Source organism: Eptatretus burgeri, chromosome 6 (assembly GCF_056783735.1).
Source record: "Eptatretus burgeri isolate ZD-2024b chromosome 6, Ebu_testis_v1, whole genome shotgun sequence".
NCBI lineage: Eukaryota > Metazoa > Chordata > Myxini > Myxiniformes > Myxinidae > Eptatretus > Eptatretus burgeri.
In genome coordinates this window covers 90,473,463-90,491,284 of record NC_140966.1, presented here as the reverse complement: position 1 = coordinate 90,491,284, position 17,822 = coordinate 90,473,463, and the positions used below count along the sequence as shown (strand labels likewise).

General features: G+C 44.8%; 1 protein-coding gene across 3 annotated transcripts in view; it reads left to right on the top strand.

Annotated features, from left to right (window-relative positions):
• The window catches only part of LOC147025309 (limbic system-associated membrane protein-like), a 176,310-nt gene that overhangs the window by 73,348 nt on the left and 85,140 nt on the right, over positions 1-17,822 (top strand). For all 3 annotated transcript variants that reach the window (XM_085886172.1, XM_085886171.1, XM_085886170.1), the window contains exons 4-5: positions 11,893-12,125; positions 12,273-12,398. In XM_085886172.1, coding sequence (XP_085742298.1) covers positions 11,893-12,125; positions 12,273-12,398 — 359 coding nt within the window. The remainder of the gene's footprint in view (positions 1-11,892; positions 12,126-12,272; positions 12,399-17,822) is intronic.

Here is a 17,822-nt window from a genome sequence, read left to right as displayed (position 1 = left end):
ATCATGTACTGTGCTTGTGCCAAGTTTGAACAAAATCGGACCATGCATGTCTGAGAAATGGTTGTGGACCCTTTCAACTAACAAAATGGCCACCAGTCGGAACTTACCGTTCTGGGTTTGGAGCATTGGCAGGTCTCCTTGGGGGCTCCCTGCTGACGATCTCAAAGTTAAGTTTCCAGTCGTTATCTGTCCCGTTTTAACTGTTTATTTTCTCACCCACATGTTACTGTGTTCCTAGTTCGGTTTTGTTTCAAAAATCGTGCTATTTTGTGAGATTTTGTCGAACTTGTCTTTCTGGATGCTTGAGGCCTACCCTTGAGGCTTGAGGCCTACCCTTTGTTCCCCTTGGTGTACAATCGTGTTTATTTGTTTTTTCTCCCCATTATCTTCAATTTCTATTTTTCCCACTTTCTTAACGTCCCCCATCCCAACATCACTCTATTTCTTATCTAACAAAAAAAAGCTACCTTTCTCCGATTCTTCTTCTTCTTTTTCTTCATCTCCTCTTCTTCTCCCTCCTCTTCTTCTTCTTCATCTCCTCTTCTTCTCCCACCTCTTCTTCTTCCTCGATTTTTTTTTCTACAACACTTCCATGACCTAATCTGTTGAAAACTCTCAAACACTAATAATAATAACAAAAACGATCTCTTATAATGCTTCATCTTCCTTTCTCTCACATGTGGTACTCTTTACTGTATCATAATGCACCACTCTTCTGCTATTTAAACAGACTGCTCTCAAGTCGACCTTTCCTTCATACCTTGCCAAAAAAATACAACTGTTACAGCGTTTCTTCTCTCCATTCTCTGAATTCGCTTTTATTGCATCCCTCAAGAAATGTGTTTAATCGCATAACTGACCTAAAACTTAAAAAACCCCAGTTTGCGATGAATGTTCGCTTTCCATCAACCATTCTTTTTTTCCAACTTCAGTGCCAACTCACTCCTCTCACCCTTCACTCTCAAAGCAACCATCCCACTCTTCTCCCGCCAAACCTCCCTCTTACCTCTCTCAAAAACTCCCCCCTCACCTTTCTCCCACCATTCATCCCCCCTCCCATCCACAAAGCTGCCTCCTTCCACTGCCCTCTCACCTCCATTTCTTCACTCCACCTCCACAAATCCTCAACTGCCTTCTTCTCCCTCTCTTGTCCCCCCTTTCCCCCAGCACCACAGAGCCTTTTCTCCTCCTCATCCGGCCCCCTCCCATAGCTATTCTGCAATCCCCCACACTCTTTCAACAACACTCCTTACCTCCCCCCCCCACATCCCTTGTCCTACCCTCCCCCCCCCACCTCCTGCACCCAAAGCCTCCTCCCCTACCTCTTCATTAAAAGTATGGACCTCAAATATCCGGGGCCTTCACTCAAACCTTTCAGATCTTTCCATACAGGTTTCCACTGACAAAGCAGACATAATCTGCCTAACAGAAACTTTCCTCCCCCAAGACGTGTTTGACTCCCAAGACTCTATTCCTCACTCTCCATGCATGCCCTCACTCCCCCACACCCCCAGGAATACCTCTGGCTCAGGCTTTCCCTCAACTCCCACCTCATGTTTATATGTGCACTGTACTGTCCACCTAGCAGTGATTACTCCATCTACACTTCACTATCCGAAAACATGGACCATCTTCTATCTTCTCATCCAAACTCTCTCTTCCTTATATGTGGCGACTTCAATTGTCATCATGCCAGTTGGCTAGGTGTAGGTACCTCTCTCACCTGTCCTGGAACCTCAGCAAAAGCTTTCTGCGACTCATTGGGACTGACTCAGTCGGTCAACTTCCCGACGCGGATCTCAACCAATCGCTCCATCGAACCTACCTTCGCTCCAATCGGTTCTTCTGACCACGTCCTTGTCAAAGTGGACATCTCTCTGGCTATTATCAGAGAACCACCTCACCGCCGTCGAGTATGGCATTTCACTCAAGCCGACTGGCAGGGTCTCCAAGCAGCCCTCAAACTTATAGACTGGTCTCCTATCGCTACTTTCTCCAACATCAACTCATCCTGGGAATTCTTTCAAAGAAACTTGCTCTCCCTCATGCACAGATTTATCCCCTCTCGTCTTCAGTTGTCCTACCCTTCCTCCCGCCCTTGGTTCACTGAAGCTTGTGGTGAGGCAGTTGTCCTGAAACAACTTGCCTTTGCCTCATGGAAAGCAAAGCCAACTGAGGGCAATCTCAGTTCCTTCCATAAAGCTCGGAACAAGTGTGTATCTACCCTCAGGAGAGCCAGAAAACAACATCTCTCTCATCTCAAGTCTGAACTCTCAAACCCCTCTCCTTCCTCAAACTCCTGGTGGCGTTTAATCAAATCTGTTTCTGATGTATGTTCCCCCTCCATCCCCTCCCTTCTCTCAAATGGCCGCACTGCTGATACCACACGTGAAAAGGCTGAATGCCTAAACTCGGTGTTTGCAGCTAAATCTTCTGTCCAAAAACCCATCACTTTCTCTACCCACTTTACCCAGTCGCACCCAACTGTCCCTGGACTCTGTGTCCTTTTCTCCTGACAAGGTGGAGAGCTTGCTGTCAAACCTCCACTCAGATTCTGCAACCGGTCTCGACGGCATCAGCCTACGCATCCTCAAAGCCTGCTCTTCTGCTCTTGATCACCATCTCTCTGTTCTATTCACCCTCTCATTTGCTCAAGGCCATCTGCCATCTGCTTGGAAATCAGCAAACATCACTGCCCTGCACAAAAAAGGTGCAAAAACAGATCCCTGCAACTACAGACCAATCAGCCTTCTCCCAATCATCAGCAAGGTTATGGAATCCATCATAGCTTCAGACATGAAATCCTTCCTCTTCTCCAATGGCTTGATTTCCGATCATCAATTTGGTTTCAGACCAGGTCACTCTACCCTGGATATGCTGCTTCTGCTCTCCCAACAATGGATGGAGGTCCTCAATGCCAGCAGGAAATCCGAGCCGTATCCCTGGATATATCACGTGCTTTTGACACAGTCTGCACCCTGCCCTACTCACCAAACTCTCTTCCTATGGTATCCAAGGCCATCTCCACTCATGGCTCGCAGAGTTCCTCTCCTGTTGCAGTCAACGTGTGACCCTAAATGGAGTTCTTTCATCCCCTCTTCCTGTCCAGGCTGGAGTTCCTCAAGGTAGTGTTCTGGGCCCTGTTCTTTTTCTGGTTTTCATCAATGATCTCTCCCACTCTCTGGAAAATTCTCTATATCTCTTTGCTGATGACTCCACCCTCTGCTGTACCATCGGTCATCCCTCACACCGGCAAGCAGCAGCTTCTTCGCTCACTGGTGATCTGGATAAAATCACAAACTGGTCCAACACATCTTTCAATCCGGACAAATCTCACTATGTTTCTTCGAAAGGACCTTTTAGAAACCCCCCCCCCAATACACTTTCTCGCAATCCTCTGGAAGAAGTCCTTTCTTTCAAGCTTCTGGGTCTCACTATCTGCCATGACCTTTCCTGGGAAAGCCACATTTCAAACCTCGCCTCCAAAGCCAGTCGCCGACTTGGAATCCTCTGTCGTCCAAGGTCCTTCCTCGGCCCACCTGAGCTTCTGACCACTTACAAACGTTTTGTCCGCAGCCTGATGGAGTAATGCTCTCCCCTCTGGGCTGGTGCTCCTGCCTCCCACCTTTCTCGGCTTCACGCTGTAGAAACCAGGGCATTTCGGATCATTGGCATCTCCCACAATTAAGCTGAGTCTTTGGGCCTCTCACTCAATCACCACAGGTTGGTCGGTGGTCTTTCTGTCTTCTACCGTCTCCTCTCCAGCCTTGCCTCCCGCCCCTGCTCTCTCTGCGATTTGTCCCCACCACATTTCCGCAGGGCACTCAAGGTCCGCCAACAACCCCCTTCTGGTAAAACTACCAAAATCACGAATCACTGCTCACCTCCACTCTTTCATTCCTCTTTTTTCCTGCCTTTGGAATAAACTCCCTCACTCTATTCATTCCCATTCTTCCCTCCAGGCCTTCAAAACAGCTGTTCACCACCACCTCTTGTCATGCCCCATCCAAATCCTCGATCTTTTCTACCCCCGATAATGCACCCGAGCCCACCTCCTTCAAATTCCCTGCTTTCCTTCCTGAAAGTCCCTGTAATGTCCATCTTCTATTCCCCATGTTCTCCGTCCCATCCCTCTCCTTTCTTCAGATCTCCAAATGTCTCTGTTCCCCACTGTTTTGTCCTTCCCACTCCCTACCCTCCTGTCTCATGCCCCCCTTGATGTGTGCTGTGTGTTAGCTCTCATACGAGCCTCGACAAGGTTTCCAAACAACAACAAAAAAAATTCGGCCATCTTGAATCTGATCCCGAAAAAAATGACGTACATATGTAAGTCATCATTTGTTATCCGTGTGCTGAGTTTAAGCAACATCGGTAAATGCATGTCCGAGAAATAGGTGAGGACATGTTCAACATTGGGTTTTTTCCAACTAAAATGGCCGCCAGTCAGGCATCTTGGATCGCATCACAAAACAAAACGATATGCTTATGTTTAACCATCATGTGCTCTCTTTGTGCCAAGTGGCAATAAAATTGGTCCATATGTGTCCAAGATATGGTTGTGGACAACACACGCAAATCCATAAGCCCCCGTTTTGGACTCAGTCCATCGGGGGCTAATAAAATTTCAATCGGTTGGTGTATATGGGTGATATATCAGGACTGCTTTTGGACGACGTCAATAGCACTAAACTTCCGGATTCTTTTTTTAAAGATCATTAAAATCATTATTTTATTAATATTGAAGTACAGTACTGTATGTACGAAACATGAACACTGTGTGGGGTATCGTTTTTTTCTGAACTTTCCAGGGTTTTTTTTGTTGTGTTGAGGCTTGTGGAGGGACAAGGACATAAAACGGATCAGGATGTAACAGAATAAAAGAGAGAGGAGGGTGAAGGGAAGGTGTGGTGGTGGTGGGGGTGGGGAGGGGGGAGGACACACCAACAGCAGGGTTGAGGAACAAATTGAGGGAGACATAGAGAAACAATGCATGTGGGGTGGAATGAGGACAAGAGAGGACACAAGGTGAACATGATATGGATACAGACACAAACTCTCAATCACAGAAGTGGAAGGAGAAACTGTAAACCCTTAAAGATGTGGGCTTGGGGAAAACTAATGGTGGTAGAAATTAACATGGTTGTGGATTGGATATGATCTGAAATGGTAGTGAACAGCTGTCTTGAAGCCCTGGGAGGAAGAATGGGATCAGAGAGATGGAGGAAGTTGGTTCCACTGGTGGGGAAAAAATAGGAACGGATGAATCGAGGTGAGTGCAGCGAGTCTGGGTTTTTGGCGTTTCAGCAGAAAGCTGTTGCTGGCAGACTGCATATGTCCTTCAGAAACCTGATGGTGGCAAAGCACTGACCAGAAAGGAGGCAGTGGATACCACCCACCTATCTGTGATGTTAAATTGATAGGCCCAGAGACAGAACTTGATTGTGGGAGATTCCAATGATTTTGAAGGCCTGGGTTTCCATGACGTCAAGCCGAGCAAGGTGTGAGGCAGGGTCACCAGCCCAGAGGGAAAAGCAGTACACCAAAAGCTGCGGATGAAGGCCTTGTAGGTAGTTACAAGTTGATGTGTGCCAAGGAAAGACTTTGCATGCGGAGGATGCCCAGTCAGTGACTGGGTTTGCATGCCAACATAGAAATATGGTTTGGCCAAGAAAGATCATGGTGAACAGTGAAGCCCAAAAGTGACAAAAATTCTTCAAGAGGATTGTTAAGGAAGTGGATTGAAGTGTTCACCAGATGGTCTTTTCAGAGAGACAGAGTGAGGGTGTGAGATTTGTCAGCATTGAAAGACGTATTCCAAGTGTTTGATCAGCTTGTGATTGTATCAAGGACTGCAAAGAGGGAAGAGTCTGCTGCCTGCCTTCCAAGCTGATGGAAGATAACCTTTGGCAAATGATAGGGTGAACAGAGCAGAAAGAGGACCTGTGAGGGCAGCAGAGTAGGTTTTTGGGAAACGTGCACCGATGTCGTCTGGGCCAATTGCACAATCAGAGTCTATGGTTGCCAGAAACTTCTTCATCTTCTCAGTTGAAAAAGACTGTTCAGTCGACAGTGGGTATGTCGGGGACAGCGCAGGATGGTTTGGGACATGAGATTTGGAAGCAAAGACAGAATTGAGGCATTCGGCCTTCTCCCAAGCAGAGTCTGCAGTACTGCCCTTTAAGTTGACGGATGGGATTGAGGGCAGCAAACACCAGAGTCAGACTTGACAAGTCACCACCATGACTTGGAGGAAGGAGACTGTTTGGAGATTTTGGCTTTGGGATTTGGAGATTATATTTCTTAGCTTGCCTCACGGTGGACACAAACTTGTTCCGAGCCTTTCAAAATGAACAAAAATTGCGCTCGGCTGTGTTAGCTTTCCAAGGTGAGAAATCAAGTTTCTTGATTGCCACCACCTCACCCCAGGAGTCAGTGTACCTAACCATTGTCTCGAGGATGGATGGGAAAATCCCAGATGGGATGGGATAAACTGGTGCACGAGAGAAAGTCTGCTTCATGAAAGTATTCCCAGGAGGAATCGATATCAGGGGATGTGGAGATGATGGTCCAATCATTTTGTGAGATATCCGGTCCCTGTCAGTTGGCTTGTGGGGCAGCCATGTTGTGTTTGTTGAAGTGGCTCCCTTACCTATGTAGCCTTGACATGAACATTATCAGAAAAGCCAATAGGAACAGAAGAGATATAATAAAACAGATTGTATGGAGTCTAACAGTCTGTCTTACTGTTCAACGTTTCTCTCTGTGTTACCTTTCTTCTCTCTAACTGAAAACAAATTGCTTCCTCTGTTCAAAGCTTTTAATTTACATTTTAATTTGATTCATTCCCATTTATTGTCCAACCCCGACATCTTGTGCACTGATCTCTTCTTCACACAAATTCTGTTCCAATTCTGGCTCACATCAAACCTTCCCATCACATCTTGGCTCACATCAAACCTTCCCATCACGTCTTGGCTCACATCAAACCTTCCCATCACGTCTTGGCTCACATCAAACCTTCCCATCACGTCTTGGCTCACATCAAACCTTCCCATCACATCTTGGCTCACATCAAACCTTCCCATCACGTCTTGGCTCACATCAAACCTTCCCATCACATCTTGGCTCACATCAAACCTTCCCATCACATCTTGGCTCACATCAAACCTTCCCATCACATCTTGGCTCACATCAAACCTTCCTATCACGTCTTGGCTCACATCAAACCTTCTCATCACATCTTGGCTCACATCAAACCTTCCCATCACGTCTTGGCTCACATCAAACCTTCTCATCACATCTTGGCTCACATCAAACCTTCCCATCACGTCTTGGCTCACATCAAACCTTCCCATCACGTCTTGGCTCACATCAAACCTTCTCATCACGTCTTGGCTCACATCAAACCTTCCCATCACGTCTTGGCTCACATCAAACCTTCCCATCACGTCTTGGCTCACATCAAACCTTCTCATCACATCTTGGCTCACATCAAACCTTCCCATCACGTCTTGGCTCACATCAAACCTTCCCATCACGTCTTGGCTCACATCAAACCTTCCCATCACATCTTGGCTCACATCAAACCTTCCCCTCACGTCTTGGCTCACATCAAACCTTCCCATCACGTCTTGGCTCACATCAAACCTTCTCATCACATCTTGGCTCACATCAAACCTTCCCATCACGTCTTGGCTCACATCAAACCTTCTCATCACATCTTGGCTCACATCAAACCTTCCCATCACGTCTTGGCTCACATCAAACCTTCCCATCACGTCTTGGCTCACATCAAACCTTCCCATCACATCTTGGCTCACATCAAACCTTCCCATCACGTCTTGGCTCACATCAAACCTTCCCATCACATCTTGGCTCACATCAAACCTTCCCATCACGTCTTGGCTCACATCAAACCTTCCCATCACGTCTTGGCTCACATCAAACCTTCCCATCACGTCTTGGCTCACATCAAACCTTCCCATCACGTCTTGGCTCACATCAAACCTTCCCATCACATCTTGGCTCACATCAAACCTTCCCATCACGTCTTGGCTCACATCAAACCTTCCCATCACGTCTCTTCTTCGTGATTATACATTGCTACTTTCCTTCGTACTTTCAGTAATCTTTCTTTTCATTCTGGTTGCAGTCTGTCATCGTTTGAAGGAATTCGACATCCAAAAAAAAGCAACCTGGTCTACAGAGAATGCAGCTCATGACTTCACTCATTCCTGTCTGTACCCCCCACATGGCCCATCAACAAATGTTGTTGCTCCATATGTCAAAAATTCCATTTGTTATTGTCCATTGTCTACACTAACCTCCCATAGTCCTTTGACTGGAATACCTCTGTATTTGTATTTGTCTCCACAACCACATAATGTGTATCTGTGTGATATTCAATCCACCACATGATGACGGCTCACTATTTACCTCCATTTTCTCTTCGACCGAATAACTCGTTACCAACCATCCCAAGTTTCTGCTCCACATCTGTGGAATTTTCAACTGTGAGTCTGCCAGCTGTGAGCTGTCAGCTCTGCAACAACGAGTTATGGGAATGTACCTAAGGCCATCTGCAACTCTATGGGTCTCACTCGTTCTGGAAACTTCCCAAGCCAAATTTCTGCAGTTGGAAGGTTAAATTGACTAATGGTAGCTTTATGTCACTATGTCAGACTCATAGCAAATGTGTGTCGATCCTTACATTAGCCAGAAAACACAATCTTGATATCTCGATACTGTAATCTCCAATCGATATCCTTTCTCAAAGTAATGTTGACACCTTGTCAAGTCTGTCTCTGGCGTATGGTCCCCTTCCATCCTGTCACTCAGATCAAATGGCATCACTGCAGACTTTTCTAGAGATGAGGAAGAATATCTTCAATTGGTGCTTGCTTCCAAATCTCATGTACCAGCCTACTACACTCTGTCCTAATCTCATCCCTTCATTCCCAATGCCGACTGGACTTTGTGTCAATCTTACATGAGAAAGTAGAGAAAGTTCTTTCTAACCTAAGCCTGCTTCAGTGATGGGCTCAGATGGCATGAGTGCCCAGTTCACAAATTCTACTCTGCTGCTCTTGCATCTCCTCATTTTCCAATCTTCAGTTTGTCCTTCTTTGGCTTCTTCCAGTCTACCTAGAAGTCAGCAAACATCACCACTGTCTCAAGAAAGGCTGCAGAGACAGATTCTATAAACTACAGACCAGTAAGCTTATTTCCAATTATAAATAAAGTCATGGAATTCATCATTGCTTCTCGTTTAAAGTTTATCCTGTTTCCAAAAACCATGATCTCTGATGATTACTTATGATTCCACCCCAGACACTCAATCCTGGACCTGCTGCTGCTCCTCTCTCAGAAATGGTTGCAGGTTATAAATCTCAAACAAGAGGTCAGCACTGTCCCCCTGGACAAATACTTGGCATTTTATACAGTCTTGCATCCCACCAGCTTGCCAAGCTTTCTGCCTGTAGCATATGAGGCCACATTTATTCTTTGATATGTTGCATTCCTCTACTCACCTTGTCAATGAGTTGCTATTAATGTCATCCTCTCCTTTGCTTTCCCAGTGGAAGTTGGAGTTCTACAAGGCAGTGTCTTGGCCCAGGTCTTGTTCCTCAACTACAAAAACTTAATCTGCAATGCTCTGGAAAACCATCTCTCTTTTTTGGAGAGTCCACATTGTGTCGCACAATGCAGTACCTCCATTACCCTGCCAGGCAGATAGCAGCTGTGTCACTCTCTGTTGATTTGGATTTGATTGGATGCTGCTCTGATTTTTTTGATCATGTCTTTCAATCCAGGAAAAAAATCTCAGTCTCAACCTGTTGCTCTTGAAAAATTGTCAAACAAACCCACTTTCCTATTTCCAAGTCAACCACTGAGTTTCATTTTTTTTTTCTGTATACACAGTAGATGTCCGTGGAACAGCTTGAATTAGTACACTGAATGCATCAGGACACAAAAGGACAAAAGGAACAGTTGAGAAAGGGGGGGGGGGGGTTAACGAGGAGGGAAAAGATCATGGTTTTTGATTGGGGACAATCTGAGATGATGGTGAACAGCTGTCTTGAAGACGTGGCAGGAAGAATGAGATTGAAAAGAATGTGGAACTTGATTTCATAGGCAGGAGAAAAGAGGAACGAATGAGTGGAAGTGATCAGTGATCCTGGATTTAGGTTGTTTAAAAAGTAGGTGGTTGATGGTGGACCGCGTGTGCCCGAGAGATACCTGGGGAGGGGACAAAGCACAGAAAGAGCACAGGGTGCAAGACCAGAAAGGAAGCTATAGAAGACGGAGAGACCACCGACCTGTCTGCGATGGCATATTGCTTGACCCATCTAGGCCTCACCATCAGCCAAGACCTCTCTCAGGCTGACAATATTGTAACACTGGATATCCTCCATCGTTCCAAGTCTTTCCTTGAAAAATCAGAACTATTCACAGTTTATAAAGCTTTTGTCTGTAGCTCAATGGAGTGCTGCCCTTGCATAAGGGTTGGTGCCTTTCCATCACATCTGTTCCTGGATTCTGTGGAATATATAATGATCAACATCCCCAATCTGCAACCATAATATTTTATTTCTCCTTCGACCATCACAATGTCCACCTCTTTCTAACTTTCCAGTTTTTCCTTCCTGAGAGTTTGCGGCTGTTTTTCCATCTTGTTCACCCCTATGTCCCTCGAGTCCTCATTCTTCCACCACATCCCGTATTTATCCAAATCTCACTCGATTTTGGCCCTCAACCCCTGCTCTTTGTGTATTCCACCTGCCCCTCTCTTTCTCCTGTTCCTTTTGTTCTGTTTAATTGTTACCATTCTGTTGTTGCTCCTCCACGAGCCTCAACATTGTCTCCAAAAAAAAAACATTAACAAACTAGAACGGCACTCGGTGGAGTGCACACCCCCTCCAGACTGAACAGTTTATGTGTTGTAACCTACTGATATGCTGGATCTGGATCTGGACCTGAATCAAAATCGGATCGGCTTGTTCTTGTCACCTATCCAACTCGTCCATCAAGTTTCATCGGAATCCATCCACAACTTTTTGAGATATCCTGCTATATATCGTTTTTGGCCCGATCTCTCAATGGTGAAGAATCGTTTTAAAAGTTCTAGTAGTCAGATCCGGATCCGGATCTTCACCAAAATCTAATCATTTCTTCCTTGTCAAACACCCAACCTCTCCACCAAATATCGTCCAAATCTGTCCACAACTCTGAAATATTTCGCAGATAGAGGTGAAAATATAAAACCCCCGTCCGCCTTCAGCAGTGGAGTTAGAAAGAAAAATTGTTAATTAAACAATTCAATTCCAGAACAGGTATCGAGAATGCCAATATTTCAGATCTTCTATTCATTTCATTGCATTGCAGTCAACGACTAACTCGGCGAGAGTCACAACCATCAACATTGATTAAAGAAAATTTGCACAACGTTACGGCCATCCCTTTTATTACTTGCATTGTGTGATGGTGGCATTGATGTTGACAACTTAATTTGTGGGGAAAAAGATGGATATATCCGGAAAACGTTTGATGAGTATTCTTTCCATCATTGCTCGGAACACGTATGCCGGAGCGGTGTCTTTGCATCCAATTTCAAATTTAATTTCTTGGTTTAAATTATCACAGCAGGAAATGCTTCTCTGGCAGACTCCATGCAGAGTGTCCCACTGCAGAATTAAGAGGCAAAAATCACAAGTTTGAGAAAAATCATTGTGTAATTTGTGTTGTCGTTATGTTGTCTCATTCACATCGGATTTTCAGAAGGAATCATTTAAAATTCCTATTATTTCTTAGATTCCATATTATAAGTCCTAACTGATGTCGTGCTTGTATCGGCTACCCTAACTTCTTACCCATAACCCCAATGCTGTCCAGGTGTGAAATTCCCAGCACAGCCAAGCAGGTTGCTTGGCTCAATCGCTCAGCTATTCTGTTTGCAAAGGATCTGCGCTGGACCCAGGATCAACGCATCTCCCTGGAACGTCGGTCTCCAACTCAATATGGACTTCGAGTCCGTGAAGTTGGCCTGAGAGATGAAGGACCTTACACTTGTTCTTTGCAAGGTCAAGGCTTTCCTCACACTGCCACTCTCTACCTGCTGGTCCAGGGTAAGTAGAGATTGAGTTGTCTCTAGATGTTCATTCCAACATTACAACTCACTCCTTAAACTTCAAACTGCCAATTAGCTCATTTTCATCCAAGTCATACTTTCTCACAATAAATTTTATGCTCCTTCATTTCTCCTCTTTTTCTAGTTCCTCCGATTATCACAGAAATTTCTGAAGACCTCACAATTGAAGAGGGCAGCAATGTGACGGCATTCTGCTCTGCGACTGGACGTCCAGAACCAGCTGTGTCTTGGCGACACCTCTCGCCTTCTGGTAATATTTTCACCTGCCAGAAGAAGACGTTGCTAAATATAATGATATAGCTATTTAATACATGTAAAAGCCATAATTATGTAATTTGGCTTAATTACTCCCAAATTAGATAAATAGTCATGTTTTGGAAACACGGAAAACACTCGGTCACCTACTTGTGGAATAAGCAGAAAATGTGGAAATTTTACATATCCCACCCTCACCACCTTTTACCTGGAAATCCATCACATGATTCTCTTCCTTGTAACACCCCCCTTCATTACCCTCACTCATCTTTATCCAATATTCTACTTTTCCTCCCATTCCCCACCCCCTCTACCCCCTCTACCCCCACCCCTCCACCCTCCTTCCCCCCACTTCCACACTGCTTCTTTCTCTTTCACATCTCCATTTTATTTTCGTAACTTACCACTCTTTCATGCATATAGCCTGGTGTGTTGGCGCAGTGGTTAGGGCAGCGGCTTGGGATCCAAAATGTCCTGAGTTCAAGCCCCGTTGGGCCACTGAATTAATACACCAGGGGGTTGACTCAGCCTGTCATCCTTCCGAGGTCGTCAAAATGAGTACCAGTGTACTGGGCCGGTGTATACCCCGGTTAAAATAGGTGTACCATATCCCTGTGTCGTAAGAGGCGACCAGGGTTGTGTCAGGAAGGGCATCCGGCGTAAAACATGTGCCAAATCACGATGCGGATCATACGGATGATCCGCTGTGGCGACCCCTAACGGGAGCAGCCGAAAGAAGAAGAAGAAGAAGAAGAAGAAGAAGAAGAAGAAGAAGAAGACCACTCTTTCATGCATACTGTACATAATAATTAGATGCTCCCTTATTAGGTTCAAATACACAACTGATGCTATCTGAGTACAGAATGCACACTGTCCTTTGTCTTGTGTCCCTGCTATTTGTCTTTCAAAAGGGCTGCCTTCCGTCACTTCATCCTTTCTCCCATACCTACCTAGCTCTCTTCTCCTTTTGCTGACCATGTCCCGCTCCTCCTTTTTGCGATTCCTGTGTGATGTTTCAGTTCCCCTGTTGCCTTTTGATCCTCCATGAGTCTGTGAAACTGCTGCTCTTACCGCTTCGCTCCTGCATGAGCCATCATATTCCATTGGATAGCACTTCTTGTTCCCAGATCGTACAGCAAGAGCTGTGATGTGACTACATCTGGTGTCCTCACCAATCACAGTTGGGAGTGCATCATTAACCAGTATGCCTGGTGTTGGCTTAATGGTTTGGGTGGTGGGCTTGGGATCCTAGAATCCTCAGTTCAAATCCCACTCTTGTCTGTTGAATTAATACCAGGTGGGGTTGACTCTGCTTGTCATCCTTCCGAGGTTGGCAAAATGAGTGCCAGCATGCTGGAGTTGGAGTTGTGACCTGTGTCAGAGTTGTGACCTGTCCAGGATTGTGCCCAATAGCCAAGGAGGCTGCTTAGGCCTAAGTCACATTTGCTCTACGGCGGCCGTACGCCCTCTGAATTGACAGAAACGTGCGGCGGCCGCAGAGTTTCTGCGGTGGCCCTACGCCATTTGGCTATCTTTCACAGGCCATAGGGGTCGCCGTGGAATTATAACACAGTTATAACTTTTTTCATTTCTACGTTCGCCGTAGCAATTCGACAAGCCAAAACAAAATAACTGGTTAAAAAAAAAATAATTAATTAACCCATTCGTTACCGTCCGTCTGGCCGCACGTTCGCCTCAAGGCCCCCCTGCAGTCGCCTTGCGGGCACCTTGCGTCTGCCTTGAAAATTCTATGGCCGCCGCAGGGCCCCCTTAAAGTCACCGTGCGACATCAAATCAAAGACCGTACGGCAACCCCACGTTTTCGGTCTCCACAATTTCTAAATACGCCGTGCGACTCCCCGAAAAATAAAAACATATGTGACTGCTATATTGTGTGACCGTGGAAATACTGCGGCCGCCGTATAATTGCTAGTGGCCATAGATTTTGGAGACCCCACGGCCGCCGTGGCAAATGTGACTTAGGCCTTAGGCAGCACCAACGCTCTGCACAGAGTATGGTCCCAATGGACCGATGGATTCACCAGTATAAAGCTGCAAGACTTTAAAGTACCTCCTCTTCCTCCTTCATGTATAGCACAAGGCTGCAGGTTGCATCAATGGCTGAGGGTGCGGCTGTGCCGCTGATGCAATGCAATGATGCCCCTATTACCAGTATATTAGTACTCATTTTGCCGACCTCTGAAGGATGACAAGCTGAGTCAACCCCACCTGGTGTTAATTCAATGGAAACACATGGGGCTCAAACTCAGGACTCTTAGATCACAAGCCAGCCACCCTAACCGCTAAGCCAACACCAGGCTGGTAAAGTCACTTAGTGGAGAGATCATTGTCTGATGTGTTGCCCTGAAAAGCCCCAAAAAAGGTGAAACTAGTCAATAGCTTTGCTTTTCATCTCCTTGGTGACAGCATTTGATCGTGGCATATTTGCACTGCAAGAAGCCCTTCTGGTACTGTAGTCATGATGTCGTCGTGACCATATATATATATATATATATATATATATATATATATATATATATATATATATATATATATATATATATATATATAGATATATATATATATAGATATATATATATATAGATATATATATATAGATATATAGATATAGATATATATATATATATAGATATATATATATAGATATATATATATATAGATATATATATATATAGATATATATATATATATAGATATATATATATATATATAGATATATATATATAGATATATATATATATATATATATATATATATATATGTTTGTTTGTAAGCTCACCTGGAACACAGTTCCGGGAGCTTATGGGATGGCACATTGTCCGTCGTCCACAAACACTTGCAACTTCTTCTCTGAAACTGTGCAAACGGTTTTGATGAAGCTTTGCCACAACGTTCATCATCATGTTTCTTCCAAAGTTTGTTCATGTTATTAAAAAAAAGTTCGGCCCTAACGTAGTTTACAGGGGTTGCCCCCCAAAATAGTTATTTGCTTTCTTCTCAGAAACTACAAATATAATTCTGATGAAACATAACCACAACCTTTGTAACACATGATGGACCAAAGTTTGGTCACAGCATTGGAAAAATTGAGGTTTGAGGGAGTCCACAGAGGGAGTTTATGGGGGGGGGGGGTTCCCCCAAAATAAGTATTTGCTTCCTTCTGCGAAACTACTCACACAATTTCGATGAAACTTGACCACACCCTCATCACCCATGATGTACCAAAGTTTGTTCATGGCATTATACACAAAATCCATAGGTATTTACTTTCTTCTCCATTACATATTTTATGGTCATCTATACCTTCCAGTTGTTTCCTGGTTATCTTATTCAGCCATTACCAGGTGAGTGTCCAGGGTTATTGCCTCTCTGTGTTTTGAACATTTGGTTAGGGCGATTGGGATTATCCATTTTTTAGATAATGCGTCTCAATTTCTTCTCGGTTTTTCATCAAACAGGAAAGAAGAGACTTGGCCACAGACAAAGTTTTGTTCGTGGTCCTCACCAAAATTCCTCATGCCTAAACTCCAGATCCAACACGTGGCAACCATTTGATCTGATTTGCTGGTCATTTTTCCAGCAATATGCCAAAATGTAGAATTTTTAGGAGTGCTCGGATAAAGTCAGACCATCATTGGTCATTGGGGTTCTGTTCTTTCTTGAATCACAACTGGCTTAATCTGGTGTGATATGGATGCACATGAGTGGTTATGTGAACAGCTCCCTGCTCATGCATTTCGAGGGGAGCAACTTCTTGCTTCCCCACCTTTCTGTGTTCTCTGGGTGGTATCTCGGCAGTGTGGTGGCAAACTAAGTCATTTGTGGGTGAGCAGGCGCAGCTTGTGAGCATGCCACTTCACGATGCAACACAAGCACACCCCGCGCAATGCCACATATACTCACTGGAAGTGTGTGGGCAAGGAAATATTCACATAATCAATCGTTTGAGTACCTCTATATGACACCAGATCATGCAAGTTGCAATTAGCAGAACTCCAAGAATGATTATTCTGACAATCTGAAAATAACTGGAAATGATGTGTGAGTCGGATCTAAAATGACCCCTGCATTCCAAATCTGGAATATAGGCTTCAATATGTTAATGGAACGCAAATTAAACATCACCCGAGGCTTGGATTCCTCTTTCGTGGTTGATTTAAAATCGGTAGAGTGGTGCTTAGTTCGAACTCTTTGTTAGCTTTGTTTTATATTTAATGAGCACACGTCGCCTGTTGTCCAAACACTATACCTTGGATAACACAGGTAGCTAAAGGGTTAATTGTAAAGATAGTTTGGAAATAGTCATGGGAGCTACATTCTCTGACATGTGATTCATCTTTGGGCACAGCCAGTGCATGATGTGCTGTTCACACTTTGGGTGACGCACACAAAAATTGGTGAATTTCACATTCTATACTAATATATATATATATATATATATATATATATATATATATATATATATATATATATATATATATATATATACAAATATATGTATTTATACATATTTTTATATATTGTTGTGGGCCGGGGGTCGGTGGCGAGAACGACCACAAGGTGGGGGAGGTTACGCCATCTCCCACCAGACTCCCCAGAATTGTAGGCCGTCGCTCTGGATAATTCCGTGAGCCGGCGGGTCGCTGAACCGACCGTGGACACCAATATCTCAACCGCGTAGAGCAGGGTCTGTTTGTCTAAAACCAATTTACCTAAGCAGTGACGCGATTTAAATTACCGGGGAAACCACGCCCTCGGAACGCCTGGTCGAACCAGATTTACTCTACTGGGAGCGGTAGATTCACACTACCGACTACCGCTTTGCCACCTACCTTTCCAGATCATTGCAGTCGAGCAGGGCCTGCCCAGGACGTCCCGGCCATGATACACCGATTACCGGGGATGAAACCCTGCTTATACTCAGACCCGGACCATGCTAGACCAATGTAAGAAGGGACAGAAACAGATTGGGAACATTTCTAATAAATTTATTTACAGTAAAATAAAGACAAAGGCAAGACTTGGCATGAATATGCAAATAGGGAAATATTTACAATAAGCAAAAACACTTATTCAGTTCTACTTAGACGGGCCCACACGCAGACACACACACACAAAAAGAAAAGAAACCCCAGAGTCTTTGTTTGACCCTCGCAGCCGTGAAGAGAGACAAGCTGGGGGTCAGAGTTCGGTGGGTACCTGGTCGTCAGAGGGAAAGCATACTCTGTAGTGCGGCACCTGCCAAAGATCGTCGGTTTGGTCCCAGTCGCACGTGTGTGGCTCGTGGCAGAGCTCGTGTGGCGAATAGTCGGGGTCCAGAGAGCTCCTCTCCCCGTGACAGCCACTGTGAAGAACGAACCAGATTGCTCACAGCCACCGTGAACAAAAAAACTGCCTG